General features: G+C 41.4%; 1 protein-coding gene across 28 annotated transcripts in view; it reads right to left on the bottom strand.

Annotated features, from left to right (window-relative positions):
- The window catches only part of depdc5 (DEP domain containing 5, GATOR1 subcomplex subunit), a 44,140-nt gene that overhangs the window by 12,738 nt on the left and 5,935 nt on the right, over positions 1–25,467 (bottom strand). For 8 of the 28 annotated variants that reach the window (XR_012947736.1, XM_076079015.1, XM_076079014.1 and 5 more), the window contains exons 14-36: positions 25,302–25,376; positions 24,410–24,544; positions 24,238–24,299; positions 24,086–24,159; positions 23,190–23,259; positions 23,053–23,089; positions 21,872–21,992; positions 20,455–20,663; positions 19,755–19,955; positions 18,174–18,309; positions 17,982–18,073; positions 17,668–17,727; positions 16,466–16,970; positions 13,595–13,755; positions 9,901–10,021; positions 7,228–7,395; positions 6,883–7,093; positions 6,001–6,137; positions 5,812–5,908; positions 5,489–5,551; positions 2,014–2,126; positions 1,667–1,747; positions 552–684 (exon numbers count right to left, since the gene is read on the bottom strand). Coding sequence is in view for 19 of the 28 variants with exons in the window: in XM_076079015.1 (XP_075935130.1) it covers positions 552–684; positions 1,667–1,747; positions 2,014–2,126; positions 5,489–5,551; positions 5,812–5,908; positions 6,001–6,137; positions 6,883–7,093; positions 7,228–7,395; positions 9,901–10,021; positions 13,595–13,755; positions 16,466–16,970; positions 17,668–17,727; positions 17,982–18,073; positions 18,174–18,309; positions 19,755–19,955; positions 20,455–20,663; positions 21,872–21,992; positions 23,053–23,089; positions 23,190–23,259; positions 24,086–24,159; positions 24,238–24,299; positions 24,410–24,544; positions 25,302–25,376 (3,062 nt within the window). In the remaining 9 variants the exon portion in view is untranslated. Of the gene's footprint in view, positions 1–321; positions 406–551; positions 685–1,666; positions 1,748–2,013; positions 2,127–5,488; positions 5,552–5,811; positions 5,909–6,000; positions 6,138–6,882; positions 7,094–7,227; positions 7,396–9,900; positions 10,022–13,594; positions 13,756–16,465; positions 17,728–17,981; positions 18,074–18,173; positions 18,326–19,705; positions 19,956–20,454; positions 20,664–21,871; positions 21,993–23,052; positions 23,090–23,189; positions 23,260–24,085; positions 24,160–24,237; positions 24,300–24,409; positions 24,545–25,301; positions 25,377–25,467 lie in introns of those variants that run through there. The other 20 variants (XM_076079016.1, XM_076079033.1, XM_076079023.1 and 17 more) reach the window with 18 other exon arrangements.

Here is a 25,467-nt window from a genome sequence, read left to right as displayed (position 1 = left end):
GTGCTTCCATTATTTTCAGCAGGTCAAAGAAAGAACATCCTAACTCCATGGGACATTTTGAGTTCATAAAAGTAGCATTCTGGATTCTCTAAGCACCACAGCTGTCTCTGAAGAACACATTATGTCTTGTTTCTTTAATCAAAACACAAACCAAACTGTAAAAACAAGTTGGTGTTCGGAGTGGGAACATTTCCAAGACAGGAACAGTGACTTCCTGTCACTGCTGGTTGCCTGGCAACCTCACAGTGACAATAGGACTCCAGGACAGTTTGGTTAATAATCTAACTGTTTGCCTTCGTTTTCTCTTCCAAAAACGCTAACCTGGAGGATTGTTTAAAACCTGTCTGATCATCTGTTTCTTGTCCTGTTGCACTTCTTTTCAGTGATGTTGCTGCATTCCAGCAACTAAGCCAGTGAGTAAAATGTTATTGCATATTAGCATAAGTTGTAATAAATCCTTAAACTCATTATGGAATCTTGCTCACATCTTTCCTTGTTCACATGACACTTTTCTTCAACTTAAATGGAAAGTTGGGACATACAACTCTTACCTGCATGATATCCACAGCCATCGCCTGTGTGGCCACGCCCTCCACATTGTTGACCAGCCAATGAACGACCTCTGCGCTAATAAAGCAGTTGAGTGGAAGGCCTTTCTGCTCCGGCAGCAGCTGTACACCTGTCCTGTGATACCAGAGGGCACAGATAACTATAATCTATCTCATACAAATGCAGAGGATATAACTTTGTTCAACCAAAGCCAAGACCCCGTTTTTCAATTCTACTCTGATTAGGAAACATATGTAACTAGAAAAGTGCCTTCAGAAGAGTTGAATCTCACTGTCCTTTCCAGCCAGTCCTTTACAGTCAAGATAGAGGAGAAGATTAAAAAAACAAAACAGGCATTTATTCATCTCGTATTGTGCCAAACTTTTAGTGGGTCCCAACATTACCGGTATGGAATTAATCTGTTATAAAATAAGCCAAAAGTTTTCAAAGGATGTCAGTTTTTGACCCACAACAAAGGTCAAAATGTGCCCTGCAGCAGACTATGAAAGGCCTGTTTTTAGACTTGCAGATTTCTGGAAATGGCTTTTGCGACTGAAGAATTTGTTGACTACTACTGAGGACTGAGGAGTCAGCAGTCAATGACAGTATTAAACATTAAACAATATATATATATACACAGTATACACACACACACACACACACACACACACACACACACACACACACACACACACACACACACACACACACACACACACACACACACACACACACACACACACACACACACACACACACACACACACACACACACACACACACACACACACACGTATGTATTTTACAACATATATATAACCCTACTCCAATGGAGAACCAAGCGTATTGCAATATAATGATAGACAAGAGGAAAACCTATACATAACAAAAGCATATATTAAATGATCTTAACTAAAACTGTTTAAATGAATATAAAATGCATGTACATAACCACATACTGGTTACAGTAGCCACATGAAAGATTCTGATGGGTCAACTGGTTCAAACTGTGTCAAATCAGCAAAAGCCAGAATGTCTGAGTGGATGTGTAAATGATTTGTGAGCCACTGTAACTCAAACATACCAAGACCCAAACGCACACAATGACGACTCTTACGTGGGATGTTTGATGGCCTCCAGGATCTCCATGAGTGTTGAGGAAGAGGGCAGAGAAAGGGCTCCCGCTGCAGACTGCCCACTATGGACAGATATCACCGGTCAGGTTACTGTTCAGGCAGATTATCTAAAATTCATCATTAAGTTATTATCAGAAATTCTCATTGGTTCTCAGTTTCAGAGCATTTAACAGTAAATTTTAAAAGAGTAAAACTTTATAATACAAATATATGTAAGATACTATTTAGCTTTGCTATGGTGTGCATGTTTAAAGTGTCCTGTAATCCTTTATATTAGCATTAGCATTTTTTCACAGCTGTCCCAGCAGTAGAAGAACTAAAAGGCCACCTGGTGTCTGAGGTGCTGCTGCTGGCTGCAGTCTCTCCTGCAGGCTGTGCTGCTACAGCTGTCACTGCTGGCTGGACTCCTTTATCTGCAACCTCGCTGGCTTCAGCAGGCAACTGCACAGTTAAAAGTACTTCACTCAATTTGCTGTTGCATTTCAGCAAAGAGCACATTAAACAATGTGATCTTCAGTCATGCCATGCACGTGGCTCTATTTGTCCAGGTTGAGATATCTGACTTGGAGATTTCAGCCGCCACACCAATACAGTGGAGGTGAACTGAGTTCTGCTTGTGCTGCATGGAAACATAACATTTAATAGTGTATCTTTTTCAATGGGTAGATCACAGTGGAAGGACGTTAAGTAAATGTGTCTGTTTGAAACAGACTTTTTTACCAAGTCCTCATATCATGTAAGGAATCTGGGTCCAGTTGTGTTACAGAATATTAGTTACACCAGGACCATTACATGTATTGATTTTAGGATTTAGGCCGCTCAGTCACTGAACGTCGTATAATGATGGCAGCGGGGACGTTGCTAGTCGTTTTGGTGCCCCAGGCCAGACATCTAATGGTAACTGGTTAGGATCATATTCAGGAGATAATATGGAACATAAGACCCCTGGTTATTTATAACCTTGTATGATTCTAACAATATCCAGGTTTCTACATCTGACAATCGCTATGATTTCTGTACTGAGGCAAAGGTATTATCAGTAGCCTACATGACTGTGTTTTTTGCTTTTTGCTGAAGAAGGTTCCTAACTGAATGAATTGACCCATAAGTATCCGAGTGTCAGCCATGATTAGAGCTGATGGAATGCTTCAACCTTTCCTTTCTCATCTCCTTTAAAATAGATTACACCAGTGGTGGGCCGTCAGGGCCAGCTAAGCCTTCTCTGCTGGCCTAAACAGAATCACAAAGTTAGAGCTATTTTATCATTTAATAATTTTTCACAAATACACTAGCCTACATGTATTGTAATTTTTTTTCCCATTAGCTTATTTTCTCATTGCACAGCTCCTGTCTTCCTCTGTTGCTCTGCTTCCAGCACAGCTTGTTTTAAGGAGAGCTTTTATCCAATCAGATTCAGCCCCTATGTCTGTAAGGAGAGAGGCCTGAGGTCCTCTAGGTAGACTTTGCAGATTAGTATATGGGGATGATATTGTTGATTGTCATAGTCTTCAACCAATCAGATCTTTAGTTTGACATGTTGGGCGTATTCTTTGACGTGCCAGTGGTACCGAGGTAGCCTGCTAAGTACGTCTGCATTAAGGTGCGCTGTGATTGGTCAGTGGGCCAGCGTGACTTTTGTCAAACAGAAAGCTAGCTAGCAGATCTTAGTGTTTAGTAAGAATTCAGGTTGAAACATATGTAAGAGAAGTTATGACATGTTTAGCGTTTTGCTTGGTGTAGATTCTTTTTTTTTTAACCTAGTTGTGTTTTTTTAACACTCAATGGCTGAAGGAGGAGAAATGGATTTCTGGAGAAGGACATTTCCAGAAAAGCTGGACATCGTATCAAAGGGTCGGTCAAGCCCACAGCTAGCAGCCCTGACCCAGCATGGAAAAGGATTTTGTATGAACGGTATTTCTGGCTGACAGCGGCGGAGAAGTGTTGCACATTTTATGGCTAAGAATGCGTTTAATTTGCAACTGAGCTCTTGGTGTTTGGAGCTAAGCTTTTGTACAACTGTCTTGAAGTGAACAGCAGCTCTGGTAAGTCAACTGCTTTTGCATTTTTACATCTGCAGTAGTGTTTCTACTGTGTTCATTTGTCTATCGTGTAGTTTTTATGAATAATATGAATGGCTCGTGCTCTAGCGCTGCAGTGTTGCTGGGTTGATTTGTTGCTTTGTTGTCATATAAATATATGCGACTGGTTCTTGTCATTGTGTTAATTAAATTTATTTGGACTATATGCATTGTCCGTTAATTACGAAGCATCCCGTCATGCGCGGGGTTATTGTCCGGACAATTGAATCCATTCGGGCTGTTGTTTCCCCGCTAAGCAAGTTAGCTTAGCTTAGCCTGAAGACACGTGCGGTGCCGCAGCCTCAGCTGTTTTTTGTTATTGTTCCGGGTTCAGAGGTCACACAGCCCGTTGTCTGAGCGCAGTCCACCGAAAACATTATATTTCCCTCAATTTAAGCTTCTGCATTTTCCAAATGCACTAGTATTATTCAAACGTATTGTTCGGTTTGTAAGCCTCGTACCGAACGGTTTAATAGGAATACGTGATGTTACACCCCTAGAAACAAATAACCATAGCTTATAATGAGTTTATTAGGAGATGGCTCAAGTGTAGTCGGACAGCACAGAAGGCCCAGGTATGAAATGCACGGCCCGCCACTGGATTACACTAACCCATCCTTTACCAAAGGAAAGGAGATAATGCTGTCCCATAATTCCTTGCGGCAGCAACATTTAAAGTGATGCATCATTTAGACGTCAATCTCATCTGCAGCTGCGTGGTGTAAGTGCAGTCAGACTCTCTTAACATCGCGGTTGTCTTTTCCTAAGTCCTTCATGTCTTTCCTTGACCTCATGACGTTTTCCATCGAGCCAAAAATAGTTAGGAAAACACATTGGACGGGACTATTTTCAACGTCAGCCCATATTCTATGATCCAATTTTTACTTAATTCCTATAAACTACCCAATACAGTGCACACTTTGTCTACAGGAAGCTCAGATTTCAAATTTGAAAAGCTGTTTAGATATTTTGACATCTGATAGCATTAAAGGGACAATTCACCCCAAAATCAAAAATACATATTTGGCCTTTTACCTGTAGTGCTATTCATCAATCTAGATAGTTTTGGTGTTGCCGAGTGTCGGAGATGTTGGCCGTAGAGATGTCTGCCTTCTTCCACTATAATGGGACTAAATGACTCTCAGCTTGTGGGGCTCAAAACGCCCAAAAAAATACTTTTGAAGAACTCAACAGCAAAGTCTCTTTCCAGAAATCATGAGCAGGTTACTCAAAATAATCCAAATCCCTTTGTTGTGAGCAGTTTCATGTAGGAAGTATGGTGGGTGGTTATTGGAAAACTAAAGAATTAAACGTTAACTAAAATCTCTTCTGCAAATACAGATAATACCTAATCATGAAAGACAGTTTGTTGTCAGCTCACTGCGACTTTGCATGATGTTAAGATTTGTCAGTGCATCACACCTCACTGAATAAGTTGTATGCCTAAATTCTTCAAGCTGTGGGGAACTGCCAACAGCTTGAATCATCACAAATGTACAGATACATGTGATGAGACACGTGTGAGAGCTGACAGTGTCACTACCTACCAGCAGCTACTACAGCACTGGGGACAAAGTACAAACACACTACAAGTAAAAACATCATGTGACTACCGCACACCATGCACATGCAGAGTGAGTTAGAGGAGCAGAGGCACATGTAGACACACACACACACACACACACACACACACACACACACACACACAGGGGCCACGATACTGACCTGAGAGTGATAGATGTAGGAGGAGCGAGGGCTACGTATAAAATCCAAAATAAAGGCAGCATCCTGTCAGCACACAGGAAGAACATAACCCAGGATCAAACACCCAAAAGCCAGCAACAGGAACAGAACAGAACAGAACACAGGGGACAAATGCAGATGGAAGGAGACACAAGAGCAAAAGCACCACACCAAAGCACCAGCAAAGAAGAACCATTTTATCCCAGTATTTGTTGCAGAGTAAAATACACTCAGATGCGTCTGCAAAAGCTAAGTGCCTGAAGCAAAACTATTTATTCCGATCCACACACAGCACGGATGCTCACCTTGCGGGGGCTGTCCACATATGTGGGAGCTGTGGCAATGCTTGAGGGCTCACTGACGGCTGTTGATGGCTTCGCCTGCTGCTGCTCCTCCAGAGACCTGGGAGGAAGTAGAAAGAGTGCAGTTCAAACTGATATTCGTGGCTCCATCGCTAACAACAAGACAGCCTGTGGTGCCAGAGGGACACTCACTTTTGGTTCTGCTCCATCTCCAGTAAGGCCGATAAAGCCGATGTGCCTTTTTTGCCCTGTGGGGGCACCACAGGCTCTGTGGGATACGAGGGGAGAGGACTGGTGACCTGCAGTCCTTTCATCGGTGTGCCCTTCTGCTATGTGAAAACCAGAGTGAAAGAAACAGAGGAAAGTGTCCATTTCAGCATCTTAAGATACAGCAAATACAAACGTTAACAGAGCAAATGTAAAGAGATGCTTGCGGCTGGCGGTACCACGGTTTTGCAATCAGCAGCTCACGTTACCAAGTGTGTCGGACAACTACGGTCTCCCTAAAACTAGTGTTTGCTTTGCCCGTTCTGGGCTACTATAGAAACATGCCGGACTCCCTCACAATTCCTAGTGATTATACACTAATGAAAACATAGTTATGAATATTAAATTCCATTTCTGCCAATAGATACCCCAAAATTCTACAGTCTATATATACATATACGCACGCACGCACACGCACACACACACACACACACACACACACACACACACACACACACATAAAGATAATCCTTTAGCAAAATAGCTCCTGTTAGTGTTATATTATCATTTATTATGTTATTGGGTTGTTGTTAGTCGTGCATTTTATATATTTCCTGTTCGGTAGTAAATACAGCTTAAAAAGTACAACAGTAGTAGAGTAGAAGTGTAAAGTAGCAAAAAAAGCTACAAGTCGAGTCAGAAAATGCACAACAGCTTAAAGACAAATAATGTATTCAATTTGCAAAATGATTACTACAGCAGAAGTGTCTGGTGCATTGATATTCAATTATAGCAGTGACATGTAAGTTCAAACAGCAAACTGTAAAAGGTGTTTTCATGAAATGATGTAGACTAGGAGAGCCTCACTCTGATGATCCGGTCGGAGCGGTGGCGACGGCGAATGCGGTTCAGGCCCTCCAGGAAACGGATGAAGCCATCCAGCAGGACCCAGTCCCCGCCGCCACCTGCTCCCTCCCCATAAACATCCCAGTGCCCCTCCCCGTCTGCCACCCGCCTAGCTCCTCCGGCTGGCAGCAGGAGGAAGCGAGTCCTCCAGAACTTCAGAGAGTCGATCAAACTGTGGAGGCAGAAGAAAGGCATAGGTGTCCGCTAAGGATGCTCTGACAAAGTGTTTATGAGAGAGTTAACTCACTCAAACTCTCACAACTCAACAGCCGATCACATATTTGGCTTTGATGTGTTTGTGAGTACCTGAAGTCCTCCGAGCCTGCAGAGCAGATGTACTGGTCAAGGTAGTTCCACTTGTATTCCTCCAGTCTCTCATGGCCAAACTCCACCCAGCAGGACACAAAGTGAGCATCAGAATGTGGTGGACACAGGCTGTAGCTGTACTGGATCTGTGCCGACTCGTACGGGTACCTAAAACACACACGTCATGATCAAACAGGAGTTCCTTTTCCTTGTCAGTATTTCTTTTGGCCTTTCCTTTTAATTGGACAAAGACAGAGGGGAGCTGACAGCGGATGAGGGAAGACAGATGAGGGATGACATGCATGTGGAGAACACTTCTCTAAAACATGTGACTCAGAACTTAGGGCATCACTGACACTGGTTCTGCTTTTTTACGAATATTCAGGAAGGTACTTCCCGCCTAATACACACAATAGCCTGTAAGCAGCTCCAGCTGAGTTACAGCAGCTCTCCTGTTTGAGACTTTAGGTTTTTTGTATTGGGGTTGTATGAGATATTTATCCACAGTCACATTAGATGACTGTGGATCCAGTCGGCCCGCCCACAGGTTGGAGAAACAGACAGGAGTACCAGCCTGTATCAGTCCTGATACCGATTGGGATACCTGGGTTGGGTATCAGCCGAGACTGAGTACTGATAAGATACCAGTGTTTAATTAATAAACTGTATGCCTCACTGTGTGGAAGGGATAATTTTTATCTGTAAGGTAACATCAGGCTGCTTTACCAACCTTGCAAAAACAAAATGTAATTAATACAGAGAGAGATATCATTTACTGAATTATATTATTATTAGAATAATAAATGGTACACCAGAAACTTGGTAAAAATCTTCTAAATAAACAGGAATTACAATTCAAGTGTAAACCTTTTTAATGGAGCAACAAATTGGTCAAAGTAGTATATAATGTAAAAAGTGTATAAACATAGAACTGAATTGAATAGATCGGCTCCATTATACCCGATATCTAATCCATCTATTTGAGTCAGTATCGGCCCAATATCCCATCTCTGTATCCATTGATACAGGAGTTGCTGCTGTTTTAAAGGCAGGGTAGGTACTTTTCTTCAAAAATATTTTTGATATTTTTGTTTAAATTCTCATAATTATTGGACGGGTACTATGAGTACTAACAATAGCCATGTTTGTTCTTTACATTCATTGAGATCATTTGGGGGGGGGGGGGGGGGGGGTCTTAGGAGGGAGGCCTGAAAGGATGGGCTGTCGATGTTGTCGACGTGGCGACTTTCTTACTAGATTTAGCAATTTTAGGAGCTAGTGCTGCTACTTTCATTGGAGAAGAGTTGGCAACTCTGGGCTGGTTTATTTTCGTTTTTCAATCCAGCGTCCTCTTGGTAGTTCCTCAAGATTACCAACCCTGCCTTTAAAGCAGTGGTTCTCAAACTTTGTCTGTCACGCCCCACTTTGGAGGAAGAAAAATGTTCATGCCCCACCGCCCCAACACAACTGTAACAAAATGGTCCATGTTGAATTTTTATTGAAATAACATTTTGTGACTCCTCCATCTGTGCTTTTTCAAATAACAGAATAAAGAAAATTGTAATCACTTTCAAGTCAACCAGATTGCTCCATCAGACAAAAACAAATACAATGTGCAATCACTTAGAACAATGCAAATAAAGTTCTCTCTGCGCAAAAAATAACTAATATTTGGCAAAAAAATGCTTATTGTGGCTGCAATTCAACTGTTTTGTACTGAATATCTTTTCAATATAATAACAATAAAGTGCAACCTGTGAAAAACTAAACTAAATGAGTGCAGATATGTGTGAGCCATCAAGTTGTATCAGTATTAGTGGCTGCAATGAGCTGCTTTCAACTACAGATATTTTTAAAACGGGGTTGCAGACTTGATACGACCACTCTCAATTCATGCTCAATGTTGAGCTTATATCTGTATTTTGTTTTGAGAGAGGCAACAGCAGAAAAGCCGATCTCACAGAGGTAGGATGTGGCAAAGGGAAGCAGAATGCCCACAGCCCTCTGTCCGATGAGTGGATGCTCCCTCTGCACACCGAGCCAGAACTCACTCAGTGTTTGAGCTGTAAACCTCAGCCTCCGGGTAGAGTCGGACGTCATCTCTATAATGTCTCTTCATTTTGCACACTAAGCTACAAATGTGAGTCGCCAACAATCTTGGCCGTCGCGCACGCGCAAGCGTAACCTGTATACGGCGTAACGTAAACATTTACATGAAAGTACAGGCATTACGCCATGTACGTATTAATGACTTAGTTTTATGTCCGTGTACTTTGTAATATGTGAAGTTCTCAATAAAGTTCTTGAAATAAAAAAATTCAGCATTTCCCCCTGGCCCCACCTGTAATACCACTGCGCCCCACAGTTTGAGAAATACTGCTTTAAAAGGGTTAGTTCAGTTTCACCAAAGTCCCACGATAGCACTAACAAACTGACTGATCGAGGCAGCAGTAGACCAGCAACTCCCCTGTTCTGCAAGGTAAAATTGCTGTTTTTGTAAAAGGAGTCTGGTCATAGATAACAGTTTCAGTTCCCTGTTGGAAAGGGCTAAATGATATCACGGTAAAGCGATGAAAATACTCTAAATCTAACGTACGCTTAAAGTGATCTTGAATTTTTTAGGTGTCTAGAAGAGGTTTTGCTGCCCCTGTTCGGGCTACCAGGCGTACTCACTTGGGCAGGTAGCGAGTGACGGTGATGATCTTGTCTTTGAGGCAAACCTTATGGAAGGTCCGGCCCATACTGAGCCAGTAAACTGTCTCCTCCTCCTCAGCTCGACGCAGAGAGACCAAGCCTGAAACCCCAAGAAGACAGAGGACACATTCAGTCACCATGGGTCTGTTGATGTTTTCTAACATGTCATTTAAAAGCTGCTGAAAGACGCAGTTTGAGAATCAGGGGCTACAACAATGAATAACTAGAAAATGCATTTCCTGCTGAAAATGCGTTGGAATGCTGAAAGCTGAAATGAATTGTAAAAAAATTGCTAAAAATTAAGAAATGGGAGACTACCCGTCTGAAAAATGTTGAAGCCCGAAAGCATTTAAACTGCACTGTAGTAGTAGTAATAGCTGTAGTAGTGGTCGTAGTATTTAATATAACAGTAGTAGTAGTAGTAGTAGTAGTAGTAGTAATAGTAATGGCAGTATTTGAAGTAGCAGTAATAGCAGTAGTAGTAGTACTAGTAGCAGTCGTACTAATAGCTGTAGTAGTATTAGTACTGGTAGTAGCATGAATAGCATTAGTAGTAGTAGCAGTTCTAGTATAAGTAATAGTAGTAGTGGTAGTGGTAGTAATAGCAGTAGTGGTAGTAATAATATTGATGGTAGCAGTAATAGCAGTAGTAATAGTAGCAACAGCAAAAGTTGTAGTAGTAGCAGCAGTAGAAATATTAGCAGCAGTAGTAGTAGTTGTCGCAGTATTAGTAAGAGCATTCATTATTTCAACAAAAAAGCCTCATTTTGAGGTTAATGTTTAAATACAGTTAATCCATGGGATTAACTGTTGAATGACTGTATGAGAGAGAGACACAGAGAGATAGAGAGAGGAGTGCGTGTGTGTCTGTGAGTCTGTGTGTTTATCAACATCACTAATTAGCTTAATCAGAAACACCTGTGTCCTTGCAGCCTTTTCATGGAGATGAAACAGGGAAACACCTCTCAAACAAATCCTCAAAAGTCCCATAACGTAGCTCCTATTGCTCCGATATTAATAAATGAGAGGAAGGATGAGTTGAAGAACAGATCCTGTAAAAATTGTGTCTGTAGTGTAAAAAATGTGGCTGAACTGGCGATCTAGAAATGGGGTCCCGTGTTCTGTGGAAGATGTTTTTGAAGTAAAATTTAACATTGGTCTCTATGGAGCAGAAAGTTGGTTTTCCACTCAACTACAGGCTTCTGTGCCAAATGTGGAAATCTGTGGGATTCCACAGTAATTTGTCTACAAGGACAATATTAGCTACTTTTAAATCCAGAAATTATGCATGAAGAGCGAAGATTGTGGACACAGTGGCAAAAGACAAATCTTTTTTTCACAAGAATCTCAAGCTGCTCTTCACTCTAGCGGTGACATCACGCACTCTAAGCTGCGCAATACACAATTATAAAGTCAGAAAAGGACTGAAAAAATCATAAAAGTTAAATTGCTGCAGTTCAAAAAGTGTAAAAGATATCAAAAGGCTGAATCATGTGGCAATATATCAGGGTTTTCTAAACATTTTAAAGTTTAAATGGTGTCTGTAGCTGAACGTATGAGGAAGTAGAAGGATTTGAAAGTTGAAGAAGTTTAAGAGGATTTGAAAAATGTCTCCATAGACATCCCATTGAAAATAAAAATTGCAAAAAGCTTAACCATTTAAAAAGTTTAAAGATTATAAATATGAAGAGATATTGCACCCATGAGCTGAAAGAGCTGAACATTTTGATAGTTGAACGGTTTCTGTAGCTTAAAAAATGAAGAAGAAGAAGAAGAGTGCTTAACAGCATTCCAACAACTAGAAAATGCATTTCCTGCTGAAAATGCGTTGGAATGCTGAAAGCTGAAATTAATTGTAAAAAAATTGCTGAAAATTAAGAAATGGGAGACTACCTGTCTGAAAAATGTTGAAGCTCGAAAGCATTTAAACTGCACTGCTGAAAACCCTTCTCGGTGAAATGTCTAACTATGGTGTCTGTAGCTGAAAGTATGAGAAGAAGAAGGCTTTGAAAGTTGAAGAAGTTTAACAGGATTTGAAGATTTTCTCCATAGAGATCCCATTAAAAAAAATTGCAAATAGCTTAATATTTCAAAAAGTTAAAAGATTACAAATATGAAAAGTCAAAGCACCCCTCTCCTGAAAGAGCTGAACATTTTGAAAGGGAAAAGTCCTGTCGTGATATTTGTAGTAGTGGAAGTTGTAGTTGTAGTAGAAGTATTAGTAGTAGTAGAAGTATTAGTAATTAGAAGAAGTAGTAGAAGTAGTAGTATCAGTAGTCGTAGTAATAGCTGTAGTATTGGTCGTAGTATTTAATATAACAGTAGTAGTAGTAGAAGTAGTTATAGTAGTAATAGTAATGGCAGTAGAAGAAGTAGCAGTAGTAGTAGTACTAGTAGCAGTTGTACTAATAGCCGTAGTAGTAATACTACTTGTAGTATCATGAATAGCAGTAGTAGTAGTAGCAGTTGTAGTATAAGTAATAGTAGTAGTGGTAGTAATAGCAGTGGTGGTAGTAATAATATTGATGGTAGCAGTAATAGCAGTAGCAGTAGTAGTAATAGTAGCAACAGCAAAAGTTATAGTAGAAGTAGTAGCAGTAGTAGTAGTAATACTATATTAGCAGCAGCAGTAGTAGTTGTCGCAGTATTAGTCAGAGCATTCATTATTTCAACAAAAAAGCCTAATTTTGAGCTTAACGTTTAAATACAGTTAATCCATGAGGCTTTTATTTTGAAAGAGTGGGGCTGGGTGGGGGAGAAAGGAGAGGAGACAGAATCAGAATGTATGAAACACAGAGGTTATTAAATGACAGTCTTCATCAAAAGCATTCCAGTTAGATTTCACTCTGTGGGGCTTTTATTTTGAAAGGGTGGGACTGGGTGGGGGAGAAGAGACATAATCATAGTGTTTGACACACATAAACAGAGGTTATTAAATGACAGGCTTCATCACAAGCATTTCAGGTAGAGTTCACTCTCTGGGGCTTTTATTTTGAAATGGGGTGGGGGGGTGGAAAGTCCTCTTAAAATCTCTAAGACCTGAATGACTGTATGAGAGAGAGAGAGAGAGAGAGAGAGAGAGAGAGAGAGAGAGCGAGCCTGCGTGCGTGCGTGCGTGTGTGTGTGTGTAACTGGTTGCCATGGTGACCTGGTGTTAGAGGCAGACATTACACAAACATTACAGTAAACAGTGATTTTGAACAAAGCCCCTTTTAACAAAAAGCGGGAGTCTGAGTGCCAAAATATGGATACCGTGAGAAAGATAAGACTCTGCCGAACGTGGTAATGTGTTTTTTATGCTTGTGGTGTTAAAAATCTGAGCTGCAGAGCAATAGACAAAACTGGTACCGTCTGCTTTCTTTGAGAAATGAGTGGTCAGATTTAACATGGAGTCTAATGGAGCAGTTGCTTAACAGCATTCCAACAATAAAGAAACAGGATAACAATAGTTGGAATGCTTAACAGCATTCCAACAATAAAGAGAAACAGGATAACAATAGTTGGAATGCTTAACAGCATTCCAACAATTAGATTTCAGTCATACTTAATAATCACAAACTAACTCTGAAAAATAATGTATGATTACAATTTGATGTTAAAATACAGTGGACAATGACAAAATCTCAAGGATTATATTTAGAAACAAAACAAATGATATGAAACATGAATTTACCTCTCGAGTAAAGAGGACTGCTGCCAAGTGGTGTAGCCACAGTGGGCTGTGGTTTCCTGTTGTTGGTTTGGACGATGATCTGGTAGCCCTGCATTAACCTCTGACAGATAAACTCCTCAAACACCTGGGACGCACTCATCACTGGGGCTTCGTCTTCCCGCCTGAGAAACAGATGAGCACATAGTCTGATCCTCTGATTCGCTCAATGCTGCTCAGGTAATTTTATACTCAAAGGAATTTGTGATATGAAATGTTTGATTGGTTTCACAGGACATAATTTCAGTGATTCTGCTCACGCAGAATCCCCCTTTAGCAAGGCACCACACCCATGACTCTAACATCTCTCCAACTGCATTTCTATGGGTCCTGTGTGTGTGTGCCTGTTTGTATTTCGGCCCTATGTGTGTGTGTGTGTGTGTGTGTGTGTGTATAAAATAAAAAGGAATTGGGATTAATGGAGTTATTCTTCTTCCTTTTAAATGTATGCCACTTACCCATCAGGATCTCACACATGGCATTTTGGGGTTTAGTATCTTGCCCAAGTACACGTCAACATGCAAACTTTAGAAGATGGGAATCGAACCGCCGACCTATGAGCCACAGCACCCTGTACTGTTCACTCCCACCTGCTGGTGGACTACTAATTTACCAACAGGAGCTATTTGGGGAAATGATTACACTGTGTGTGTGTGTGTGTGTGTGTGTATATATATATATATATATATATATATATATATACACAGTGGGGGAAAAAAGTATTTAGTCAGCCACCAATTGTGCAAGTTCTCCCACTTAAAAAGATGAGAGATGCCTGTAATTTTCATCATAGGTACACTTCAACTATGAGAGACAGAATGGGGGGAAAGAATCCAGGAAATCACATTGTAGGATTTTTAATGAATTAATTGGTAAATTCCTCGGTAAAATAAGTATTTGGTCACCTACAAACAAGCAAGATTTCTGGCTCTCACAGACCTGTAACTTCTTCTTTAAGAGGCTCCTCTGTCCTCCACTCGTTACCTGTATTAATGGCAACTGTTTGAACTCGTTATCAGTATAAAAGACACCTGTCCACAACCTCAAACAGTCACACTCCAAACTCCACTATGGCCAAGACCAAAGAGCTGTCAAAGGACACCAGAAACAAAATTGTAGACCTGCACCAGGCTGGGAAGACTGAATCTGCAATAGGTAAGCAGCTTGGTGTGAAGAAATCAACTGTGGGAGCAATTATTAGAAAATGGAAGGCATACAAGACCACTGATAGTCTCCCTCGATCTGGGGCTCCACGCAAGATCTCACCCCGTGGGGTCAAAATGATCACAAGAACGGTGAACAAAAATCCCAGAACCACACGGGGGGACCTAGTGAATGACCTGCAGAGAGCTGGGACCAAAGTAACAAAGGCTACCATCAGTAACACACTACGCCGCCAGGGACTCAAATCCTGCAGTGCCAGACGTGTCCCCCTGCTTAAGCCAGTACATGTCCAGGCCCGTCTGAAGTTTGCTAGAGAGCATTTGGATGATCCAGAAGAGGATTGGGAGAATGTCATATGGTCAGATGAAACCAAAATAGAACTTTTTGGTAAAAACTCAACTCGTCGTGTTTGGAGGAGAAAGAATGCAGAGTTGCATCCAAAGAACACCATACCTACTGTGAAGCATGGGGGTGGAAACATCATGCTTTGGGGCTGTTTTTCTGCAAGAGGACCAGGACGACTGATCCGTGTAAAGGAAAGAATGAATGGGGCCATGTATCGTGAGATTTTGAGTGGAAACCTCCTTCCATCAGCAAGGGCATTGAAGATGAAACGTGGCTGGGTCTTTCAGCATGACAATGATCCCAAACACACCGCCCGGGCATCGAAGGAGTGGCTTCGTAAGAAGCATTTCAAGGTCCTGGAGTGGCCTAGCCAGTCTCCAGATCTCAACCCCATAGAAAATCTGTGGAGGGAGTTGAAAGTCCGTGTTGCCCAGCAACAGCCCCAAAACATCACTGCGCTAGAGGAGATCTGCATGGAGGAATGGGCCAAAATACCAGCAACAGTGTGTGAAAAGCTTGTGAAGACTTACAGAAAACGTTTGACCTCTGTCATTGCCAACAAAGGGTATATAACAAAGTATTGAGATGAACTTTTGTTATTGACCAAATACATATTTTCCACCATAATTTGCAAATACATTCTTTAAAAATCAGACAATGTGATTTTCTGGATTTTTTTTTCTCATTTTGTCTCTCATAGTTGAGGTATACCTATGATGAAAATTACAGGCCTCTGTCATCTTTTTAAGTGGGAGAACTTGCACAATTGGTGGCTGACTAAATACTTTTTTCCCCCACTATATATATATATATATATATATATATATATATATATATATATATATATATATATATATATATATATATATATATATATATATATATATATATATATATATATATATATATATATATATATATATATATATATATATATATATATATATATATATATATATATATAGGCAGAAATGGAATATAATTTTCATAACTATGTTTAAATTTATTAACTGTAAATAAAAAGACCCAGAAACGTGAAGGGGCATATTTCAGCCCCAAGTTGTGCCTGAAGTCTTCTATTGTTGAGTGTCCCAACATTTTGATCATTTTTTCTCTTCTCTAATCAAGACTATTATACTTTGTTCAGTCATTTTAGTAACAAAATCAACCATTAACTGTACATGTCTCCCAGATGCTTAGTGTAAATGACGCTCTCAGGCATGTGAATTTATGGACAGCTGTTGAGTGTCTTAGCCGGTTCTGTCTTAGCGAGCACTAAGTGACCGACTATAGACAGTTCTACTCTGAAGACAGGAAGTTGCCTACCTCTCCAGGTCGCTGTGCGGCAGAAGGTCGTAGCAGCCTTCCGTGTAGTCGTTCTGTAGCGCCTGGCGGTCGGGGAAGTAGTCGGTGGTGAGGGGCAGGCAGGCCGGGGTGGTCAGAGACTTCCAGTCCACACCCACTGTGCAGCAGAAGCTGGGCACTGTGGGGGGCGCAGACAGCAGCAGGGCTTCAGGAGCACCCAGACCATACACACACACACACAAAAAAATCCCCACAACAAAGACAAATGCATGTACCCAGAGTGGAGAGGTACATGTGTGTGTGTGTGTGGGGGGGAGGGGGGGGAGATATACAGAGGAAGGGGAAGCACAGAGGGATGATAAGAAAAGAGAGGAAGGGAGAGGATGAAGACATGAAGATGGAAAAGAAGGAGTGAAAATGATGATACAAACAAACAGACAAAAAGAAAGTAGAAGAGAGGGGAAGAAAAAACAGAACGTGTTACTTTTACTGGCCTTGTCGCCCCCTGCTGGTGATTCCTGAGGGCCTGTGGTTGTAGAGCAGTGATCAGACATGCAGATTGTGGCCCTGTGACAGTCTGTGATCGCCATCACTCACAAGGAAGAAGTGAAAAATGTGCCCTGAGCTCAGCAAAGGTGTGAACTGTGACTGAGTGAATTTAAGCAGAGAAATCACAACGTGCAAACATACATAGAGAGCGCAAACTCTTAAATACTGTGTGCGAGAGACTTGTTCGATAGATGCACCAATTTACAGTCAATCAAGAGAAATGTACTTTGCATACCGCCATGCAGGAATGAGATATACAAGGCTTTTTGAGTGCAAACAGGTCATGGTGAAGGAAAATGATGGCAGGGCTAATTAATCGGAGGAATTTAATATTTCATCATGAGAATTAAGATCAACAGAAGGCCCAGAGAAATAGAAAGAAAAGAGTGGGACAGAGACAGTGAGGATACAGAGGGAGGAGGAGGGGTAACCCCAAACCACATGACCTGTAAGAGTCCTTTATACCTGCGACCGCTGGAGACAGACGCCCAGAGAAACCTGCCTGCCAAAGCTGAATAAGCCCTCACAGGTCAAAGACACCTCTGAAGGTTTATTGGCATTATCAGTTAGGTGATTTAGACCATCAACCCGATCCTGAGGTATGGCTGCATGACAATGTTTGACGACTTAGCGATTGACACGTTTTCGTTTTTGTGTGGGAAAGATGGACTCACTTGGATCGGCACCACTGACGGAAAAGTCTTGAAATGTGGAGCCGCGGTTGGTGAGAGTTCCTGTACAGACATTACAGTATCTTAATGTATTAAGATGTATTGTTGAAACCCAAAGATATTTCATTTACTATCATGTATGACAAAGGAAAGCAGCAAATCCTCATGTTTGAGAAGATGAAACCTGAACATTTCTGGCCTTTTTGCTTAAGAAATGACTGAAACAATTGATCTTCAATACTTCATTGAAAAAGCGACTAAGACGCTGATGTGCAACACTGTTTCAGGAGAACAGTGTTTTTGAGTAGACTTATCACCACTGTTGTTGCTCCCTGGACTTCCAGTCAACTCTTCCATCCCTCCTTCAACGTAAAGGCCGTTCTCTCCTGCATGCCTAGAGGCCGTTCGCCTGAAACAAAGAGATAAATAACGAGCATTCATCTCATCGTCTGTGCTTCAAGATACATTTCTGTACAAGGAAAACTTTTGTTTAGTGGTAGGTGTCTAACCTTCCAGTGGCCTCATGATAGGCCAGCTCCAGCAGCTCAGCGGAGGTGTGGGCGGGATCTCTCTGCTGGCTGCCCTGCAGTTCGGCCATGTTCTGTCTGGTCTGGTGATGGATCTGGATTGCTTCTCCAGAAGGACCTGAAGAACAGTGCACCTACAGTCTGATGCTTGGATAACCGCCAGCATTGCAGTGTTCATTTGATTCACAGATTTCCATTAGCTTTTGATCGTTCTTGTGTGGCAGTGTTAAGTTGTGATGGTGGCACTCAAGAGATCGGGTTAGGGTTAGGTCTGTCAAGTCTGAAGGCTTGGAAAAATCTGCAATTTGCTGAAATGTCAAACACATTCTCATTAACGTATAAATGTATGAATCTAAATGCTCTACAAAACTATAATATAGTGATATAGTACTTTTTCGAGAGATTCAATTAAGAAATAATATGAAGTAGATCGAACACTTAGATATTAATTAGGAATTAGAACTGTGATATTCGTATTCCAGTATGAACAGGAGGAACGGTTTTACATACATATGGGCATGCGAGCATTGTTTTAAGACAGACTTAAAAAATTGTGAACCCATCCTTTAATGACCTTGAAAACACAAAACTAAGACATATCTCAATATTACAATAACTAAATCCCAGAAATGAATTCATATATCACACGCTATACTCAAATTTTACTCACTTATATCTAAAATACAAATACTATACTTCGTCAGTTTATTTGGTTTATCTAGTTCAAACAAATGTATTCTAATAAAGCTGTCCTGCAATATATTCTACCTTCTAGATCAGTGGTTCTCAACTAGTCTGGCTGCGGGACCCACCATCACCCCTTAATGACAAGCCGCGACCCAAATCGAGGAACATTTTCAACTTCTCAAATGTCTTTAATGAAAAGATGGTGCAGTGAAATTGTTCCTGTCAGTCCTCGTCCCACACATGTTTCACGTAAACGAGTAAAACTGCTTTGTTTGTGATGTCTGCAGATTCGTCCATTTGTAATGCAAAATGACCACTTGCCTAAATTCGAGCTGTGGTCTGTAGTTTGATGTCATCCGACATGTCTTCAATTCGCCTACTTATAGTGTCATTTGACAGAGGTGTAGTTTTAAGTTTATCCCCTGCTGATATTAGCATTACAAGGCATTAACGCCAAATATTGTTAAGAAGTGTGAATAGACGGCTCTCTGCTGCATAAAAAATCCCCTTCAAAATAAAAGCACAGGATTTCTTCTTCATTTTTTTCAGGCAAAGGCCCGCGATCCACTTTTGGGTCGCGACCCACCAGTTGAGAATCACTGTTCTAGATGACCGAATAATGTTACAATGTTTGGGTTTTTGTTGACATTGCTTGAGGGAAAAATACACAATTGCTTTGGAGGCTGCAGTTTTGTGGTGCCGCTGAACTTTACCCACCTATATCAATGAGTATAAGTTAAATACCACCTCTCTGTCTAATGCAATACAGTTCAACGCCACAAACTACATCATTCAAAGTGATCATAAATACAAGAATACCAACTCACACATTTAATAGGTTCACCAAATTACTAAAAAAGCTGTGTGTCCCCTCACCGACAGGGAAGGTGTGCATCCACCGCCGCCGGTTGGAGGTGAGCTTCATGGGCATTCTGGACGGGGTGAAGGGGTTTATGAGGGCTCTCTGAGGGGTGTAACCTCCTGGACGGATGTGCAAAGTGGACTCAGCGCTTCCCACTGTGAACCTGCCCGGGGCACTGGAGTCCCGCTGAGAGTCCATCATCTTCTCCAACAACTCTGAACATCAGAAAAACAAAATAAGACAAGACGAATGGAATGGAGAAGGAGAAAGTGTTAGCATTTTCTTTAAAAGCCACAAGAATCCTTTGACAAAAACTGTATTTTATATTCACAGAATAACTCAGACAAACTAACCAACCGAGGCAGCAGCAGACCAGCATGTGTAAAATTCCTGTTTTTGTCAAAGGAGTCTCGTGGCTTCGAAGAAAGCATAGATAACGACTTCAGTTCCCAGTTGGAAATGGCTGTCTGAAGGCAAGATAAAGAGGCGAAGACATTCTAAATATAGCATACACTTAAACTGACATCGATTTTCTAGGTGGCTAAAATACGTTTTGCTGCTGCCCCCGTCCACAGCAGAACATTGCTTTTCTCCAATGCTGATACTCCTGTCTGTTTCTACAAACTGGGGCGAGCCAACTGACTGTGAATAAGTACCTCATTCAACCACACTTCCAAACATCCTAACTATCCCTTTAAGATCTGGAGGAGGTACCTCTGGTGCTGGTGTATCCGAGGGAGCTGCTGACTTCATACTGGGCGGGAGGCATGCGGGGTATGAGCAGCATGTTGGACACGGGGCCCAGACTATCATCAGAGGCCAGGCTGCCTCCAGAGCGAACGGGAGGGGACACGCCTATGCCTGCACTGACGTCCACCGAGCCCCAGCTCTTCCTCACACTCGTCTCTTTGTCTCGACCCATCCTGAAAGACACAGTCAATAGTCAAGTCAAGTAACTTTGAGTTGTATCTCGCCAAATCACAACTCGTAAATTTACGGTGACCCAACATTCTCCCACAAGCAAGCACTTTGGTGCGACGGCAGCAAGGAAAAACTCCCCTTTAACAGGAAGAAGCCTCGAGCAGGACCAGGCTCCCAGTGGGCGCCCATGTGCCTTGACAGGTTCAACGGACTACTGTTCAACAGGGAGGAAGGTTCACAATGTCTGCTAGAAAGGATAGCTCTGTCCTCCGTGTTTAATGGAGCATACCGTATTTTCCGCACTATAAGGCGCACTTAAAAGCCTTTAATTTTCTCAAAAAACGACAGTGCGCCTTGTAATCCGGAGCGCTTTATATATGGATCAATTGGTTAATTGGTTGATCCATACTGGTTGTACACGGCGCTCTGTCAAAATGTTTCAGTACGACTGGTAAACTACAAAGCCGCACCGCGGTAAACACCGGTACTGTGCTTACTCCTAGTCCAACACCACTTGTGTGTATAAAGACCCCAAAATGGCACCTTTCAAGAGACACGCTTACGACGCTATTCTATGCGCCTTATAATCCGGTGCGCCCTATATATAAAAACAGTTCTAAAATAGGCCATTCATTGAAGGTGCGCCTTATAATCCGGTGCGCTTTATAGTGCGGAAAATACGGTAGTTTTTCTCATCTACGTGTGAGCTACAGAGACATTTAAAGTAAGCATGCAAGATTTTGAACAGGATTAAGGATTATTTGAGCCCTTAATGTACTTGTCCTGGCCCTGAATCTTTAACTTTTTGCTGCTTTGTTTTTCTAAGTGTGCTATTTGTGTTTTATGTGATGCTTGTGTGAAACATTTAAGCTAGGAACCCATTAGAAATGACATTCAAATTCTCAATGGAGTTATTCTGGTTAAATAGAGGATAAATACATTTTTCAAGTAGTTTAGTTTAGTTCAATTCAATTCATTTTTGTCTAGCCCAAAATCACAAATTTGCCTCAGAGGGCTTTACAATCTGTACACATACGACATCCTCTGTCTCAGGATCCTCACATTGGAACAGGAAAAATCCTTTTAACGGGGAGGAAAGAGGAAGAGACCTTAGGGAGAGCAACAGAGGAGGGATCATTCTATCAGGATGGACAGAAGTGCAATAGACGTCATGTGTACAGAATTTAGTGTTGTGCAAGCAGTAAGCTACCTGAAGTTGGTGCTCCTCTGAATCAATGAAGGACCAGGCAGTCTGAACACCTGAGCATCATAGGCGTCGTAGTCCACCTGAATAGGCAGGCTGTTTTCAGAGTCCTTTGGCGCACAGAGAGCTGGAAGACGATTAGGATTATTAGGATTCATCCTCTGGGCTCCATAAATATCTGTACCATATTTCATTCCAAATGTTGTGAAGACATTTCACAAAAATCCAAGAATGTCACACAATAACAAAAACAAACTAACAAGGCAGCAGTAGACCAGCAACTCCTGTGTTCTACGGGGCGAAATTACTGTCAAATCGAGTCTTGTGGCTTTGAAGAGAGCATAGATGGAAATAAAAAATTCAGCTGGAAATGTATGTCTGACAGCAAGGTAAAGCGGTGAAAATATTCTAAATATAGCATACACGTAAATTAATTTTTTAATTCCTTTAGATGTCTAAAATTTGTTTTGCTGCTGCCCCCGCCCACAGCAGCACATTGCTTTGCTCCCATGCTGGTACACCGGTCTGTTTTTTGACGCTGTCGGTGATATCTTTGGCATATTTCATGGCAATCCTTACAAATGTTGTAACGCCATTCCACTAAAATCCAACGCTTACATTCATTTATGTCTGTGCAAAGTCTTATTCAATCCAGTGGTTTGTGTAGTCTACACCAAAGTGGTCAAACGACTGACTGACAAACCGAAATTGCCATCCATAGCATGCTTAAAAATAAAGTCATTGTCGAATTCATGATTCAAGAAATTATAAAGCGCTCTGGTACCCCTTATTCAACCAAAATGGAAGGGTTCCGTTCTGGCCTGCACACCTAATGCACACCAAATTTTGAACAGTTCGAAGAATTTCGACCCAATAAATAAATAAATTGGTTCGAAACCTGAAACGTTGGTTCACAGCATTTATACAGTATATCTGTCACAGAACAAAAGCTTGCAGGTACTCAATGCCATTCGCAATCTTGCTACTACTGTTTACTTCCGTTGCATTGTACAACACCCTCCTTGATGAGGGCATCCTTGATTACAATGGTTCTGCTCAATACTGGTAGAAACAAACGCGGGCTGGTTCTCTAGATATCACAAAGGTTCCAAAAATCCTGAATGGAACCTCATCAAGAAGCTAATTTGGTGGAAAAGGGGTGAGAGAGATAAAGGGTCACAACTTACTGTGTTCCTTGCTGCTCTTGAATTTCTCAGCATGAAGCTAGAAGAAAAGTCATTGTAATGACATGTTAAAACGTACAAAAAAATTCCTTTTCAATTTTAAGTCAAACAATAGTCCTACAGTAAAAATGTGAATGCACCTTGCGGCCAGCCAGTTTGATTCGAGGGGTGAAGGAACTGCAAGAGTTCTGACTTTTGGAGGTGTAGAAGCTGCAGGCGTGAAAGACAAAGAAGCAAGCAAGATATAAAATCCATCAATTTTACCGTTGCAGAAAAATGTAATTATATTCATCGTTCTTGTTGTTATCTCTGCCAGCAGAATCATGTGATCGGGCATGTGTGTGTGTGTGTGCATCGCTGTGTCTGTCCACGGCTTATCTCACTTTCTGCTGCAGCAAACTATAATATTTTGGGTCCCCAGTTATGGCTGCATGCTCAAGGGTCACTCGTAATTGCGTTGACTTCCACTTTCTCAAAAGAAACTGTATTACCTGTTTTATACAGTCATTGACTGCCTGCTGACTACTCACTCACTACCCGATAGTGATGGCTGAGTGCATCATAGTAAGTGGAAAACTGTTTGCGGTGTGTTTGGCTAACTGCTAACTCAACTACCATATACACAGTGCTGCGTGCCTCTCGGCTGCTGCTCTGCATCTTACTTTGATTGTTTTGGATGGTGTTTTTGGCTAATAGCTAACAGCTAACAGAACTACCAGTACACATACTGCAGTTCCCCCAACGCAACTCAGCGGCTGCTATGCAGGCAGACAGCTTGGTGAATTAAATTTTGTTTTTGGCAAGATTGTATGACGTGTCTTATTCGACAACTTTGAACCGATTGCCTGCATACATCACCACTTGTTTCTGAATTTGAATGAAGTGTGTTTTACGATGCCTTACAGCCAGAGGTGTCCAGACGGAGAGTTATCCAATTGTGGTTTGTATTCATTCAATTACACAAAACAGCATTGGTTGTTACAGAACACACCTGGCGGAGATCTGCCTTCTACTGAGTGCAACATTCTAGTTTTACCTGTGGTTGATCCAGTGAGGAAGGTTATAGTCGTCTCCCACACGAGAGTCTCCAGGTGTCACCCTGTTGTGCAGCTACAGAGAGTAATGACCATCAGAAACCAGGTATATGGCCTAATGCACCCAAAGAGACTTACACTCTGAATGTGTTACCTTGAATAAGGGTACTGCGTGCAATGGCTGCTCCCCCATGCACACCAAGTCTACCCCAATACCTAAAGAGAGAAACAATATGTGTCAACACACCATGTTAACTTCATGTAATGAACCTTTAATTCTCGGTCAAACAGATCTGGTCAGTTTGAAGTTCCATTTTCACACTGACCGTTGTCAATCATACGCTGTTTGGTGAGAATCATAAGCAGACGGTCGACTTCAAACACTCCCACCCCGGGTGTGATGACCACTGACATCTGGCCGGTCCGGTCAAAGTTACGGTTGATGTAGTGCTTGTCAAACACTGTGGGAGACAAAATGATTGACAGCTTCTCTTCTTGTGTTTTTTAGTGCGTGACCTGCGAAAGACTAACTTTTGATATGAAAGGACAGGTTGACAATTTCACAAGCCAATATGTTCCAAAGTGTTTTCATTGCATAATCCCCTCTATCTGAGACTAACCATCCACTGCAGATCAACAAGGAAGCACTGACTGGGCAAATAACAAGGTGGAATATTCAGGGTTCCAACTTTTTTCTCAAGGACTTTTACAGGACATTTTCAGTGACAATCTACTAATACTAACACTAATGTGTTCCTTGCAATGGAAGCCTGATTTAAAAGAAGTGCAGTCTCTAGCACAATGCTAGCAAGGTAAAAAGTACCGTTAGCCAGTATTTAATGTCTGTTTCAGGCTGTTGTTTGGATCACGGCTTCCCATTCATCATCATCCAACTCCACAACATAACCTAAACACTGTGGTCCATAAACTACCATTTGAACGTTAATATGATCTTAAACATAACTTAACCCTTTCAGATGGTAATGTTATCCGTTTTGGGGAGCTCTGATAGCAAGCAAAATAGGAGAATGTTGAAATAATTCATCAGGACATAAAAAGATTTTCCAGGTCATTCTACTTTTCTCTAATTTTCCATGTGTTTTCAATGACAACAAATTCGACATTTATTTAACTTTGGGTACCTAAATAAACCTGCTATAATTCAAATCATTTTTTTTCTTTCTGAGAGCAGTTCTATTCCGGTATTAGTCTACTTACCATTGAAGGAAAGGTTAATGGCCTCCAGGTAGTTTCCTTGAGCAGCAGTTGAGTTGTAACCAATAGGAAAACCATCTGGCATAAATAAACACCAGACACAACAGGCAAGATTTGAATTTACAAAACACACCTGACCAAGAGATCTATTCATCAGCCAAACACTCGA

Source organism: Anarhichas minor, unplaced genomic scaffold, assembly GCF_050575085.1.
Source record: "Anarhichas minor isolate MPS153535 unplaced genomic scaffold, ASM5057508v1 ptg000006l, whole genome shotgun sequence".
In the NCBI taxonomy this organism is placed as follows: Eukaryota; Metazoa; Chordata; class Actinopteri; order Perciformes; family Anarhichadidae; genus Anarhichas; species Anarhichas minor.
The sequence above is the reverse complement of the archived record's forward strand: the minus strand, read 5'-3'. Positions and strand labels throughout refer to the sequence as shown.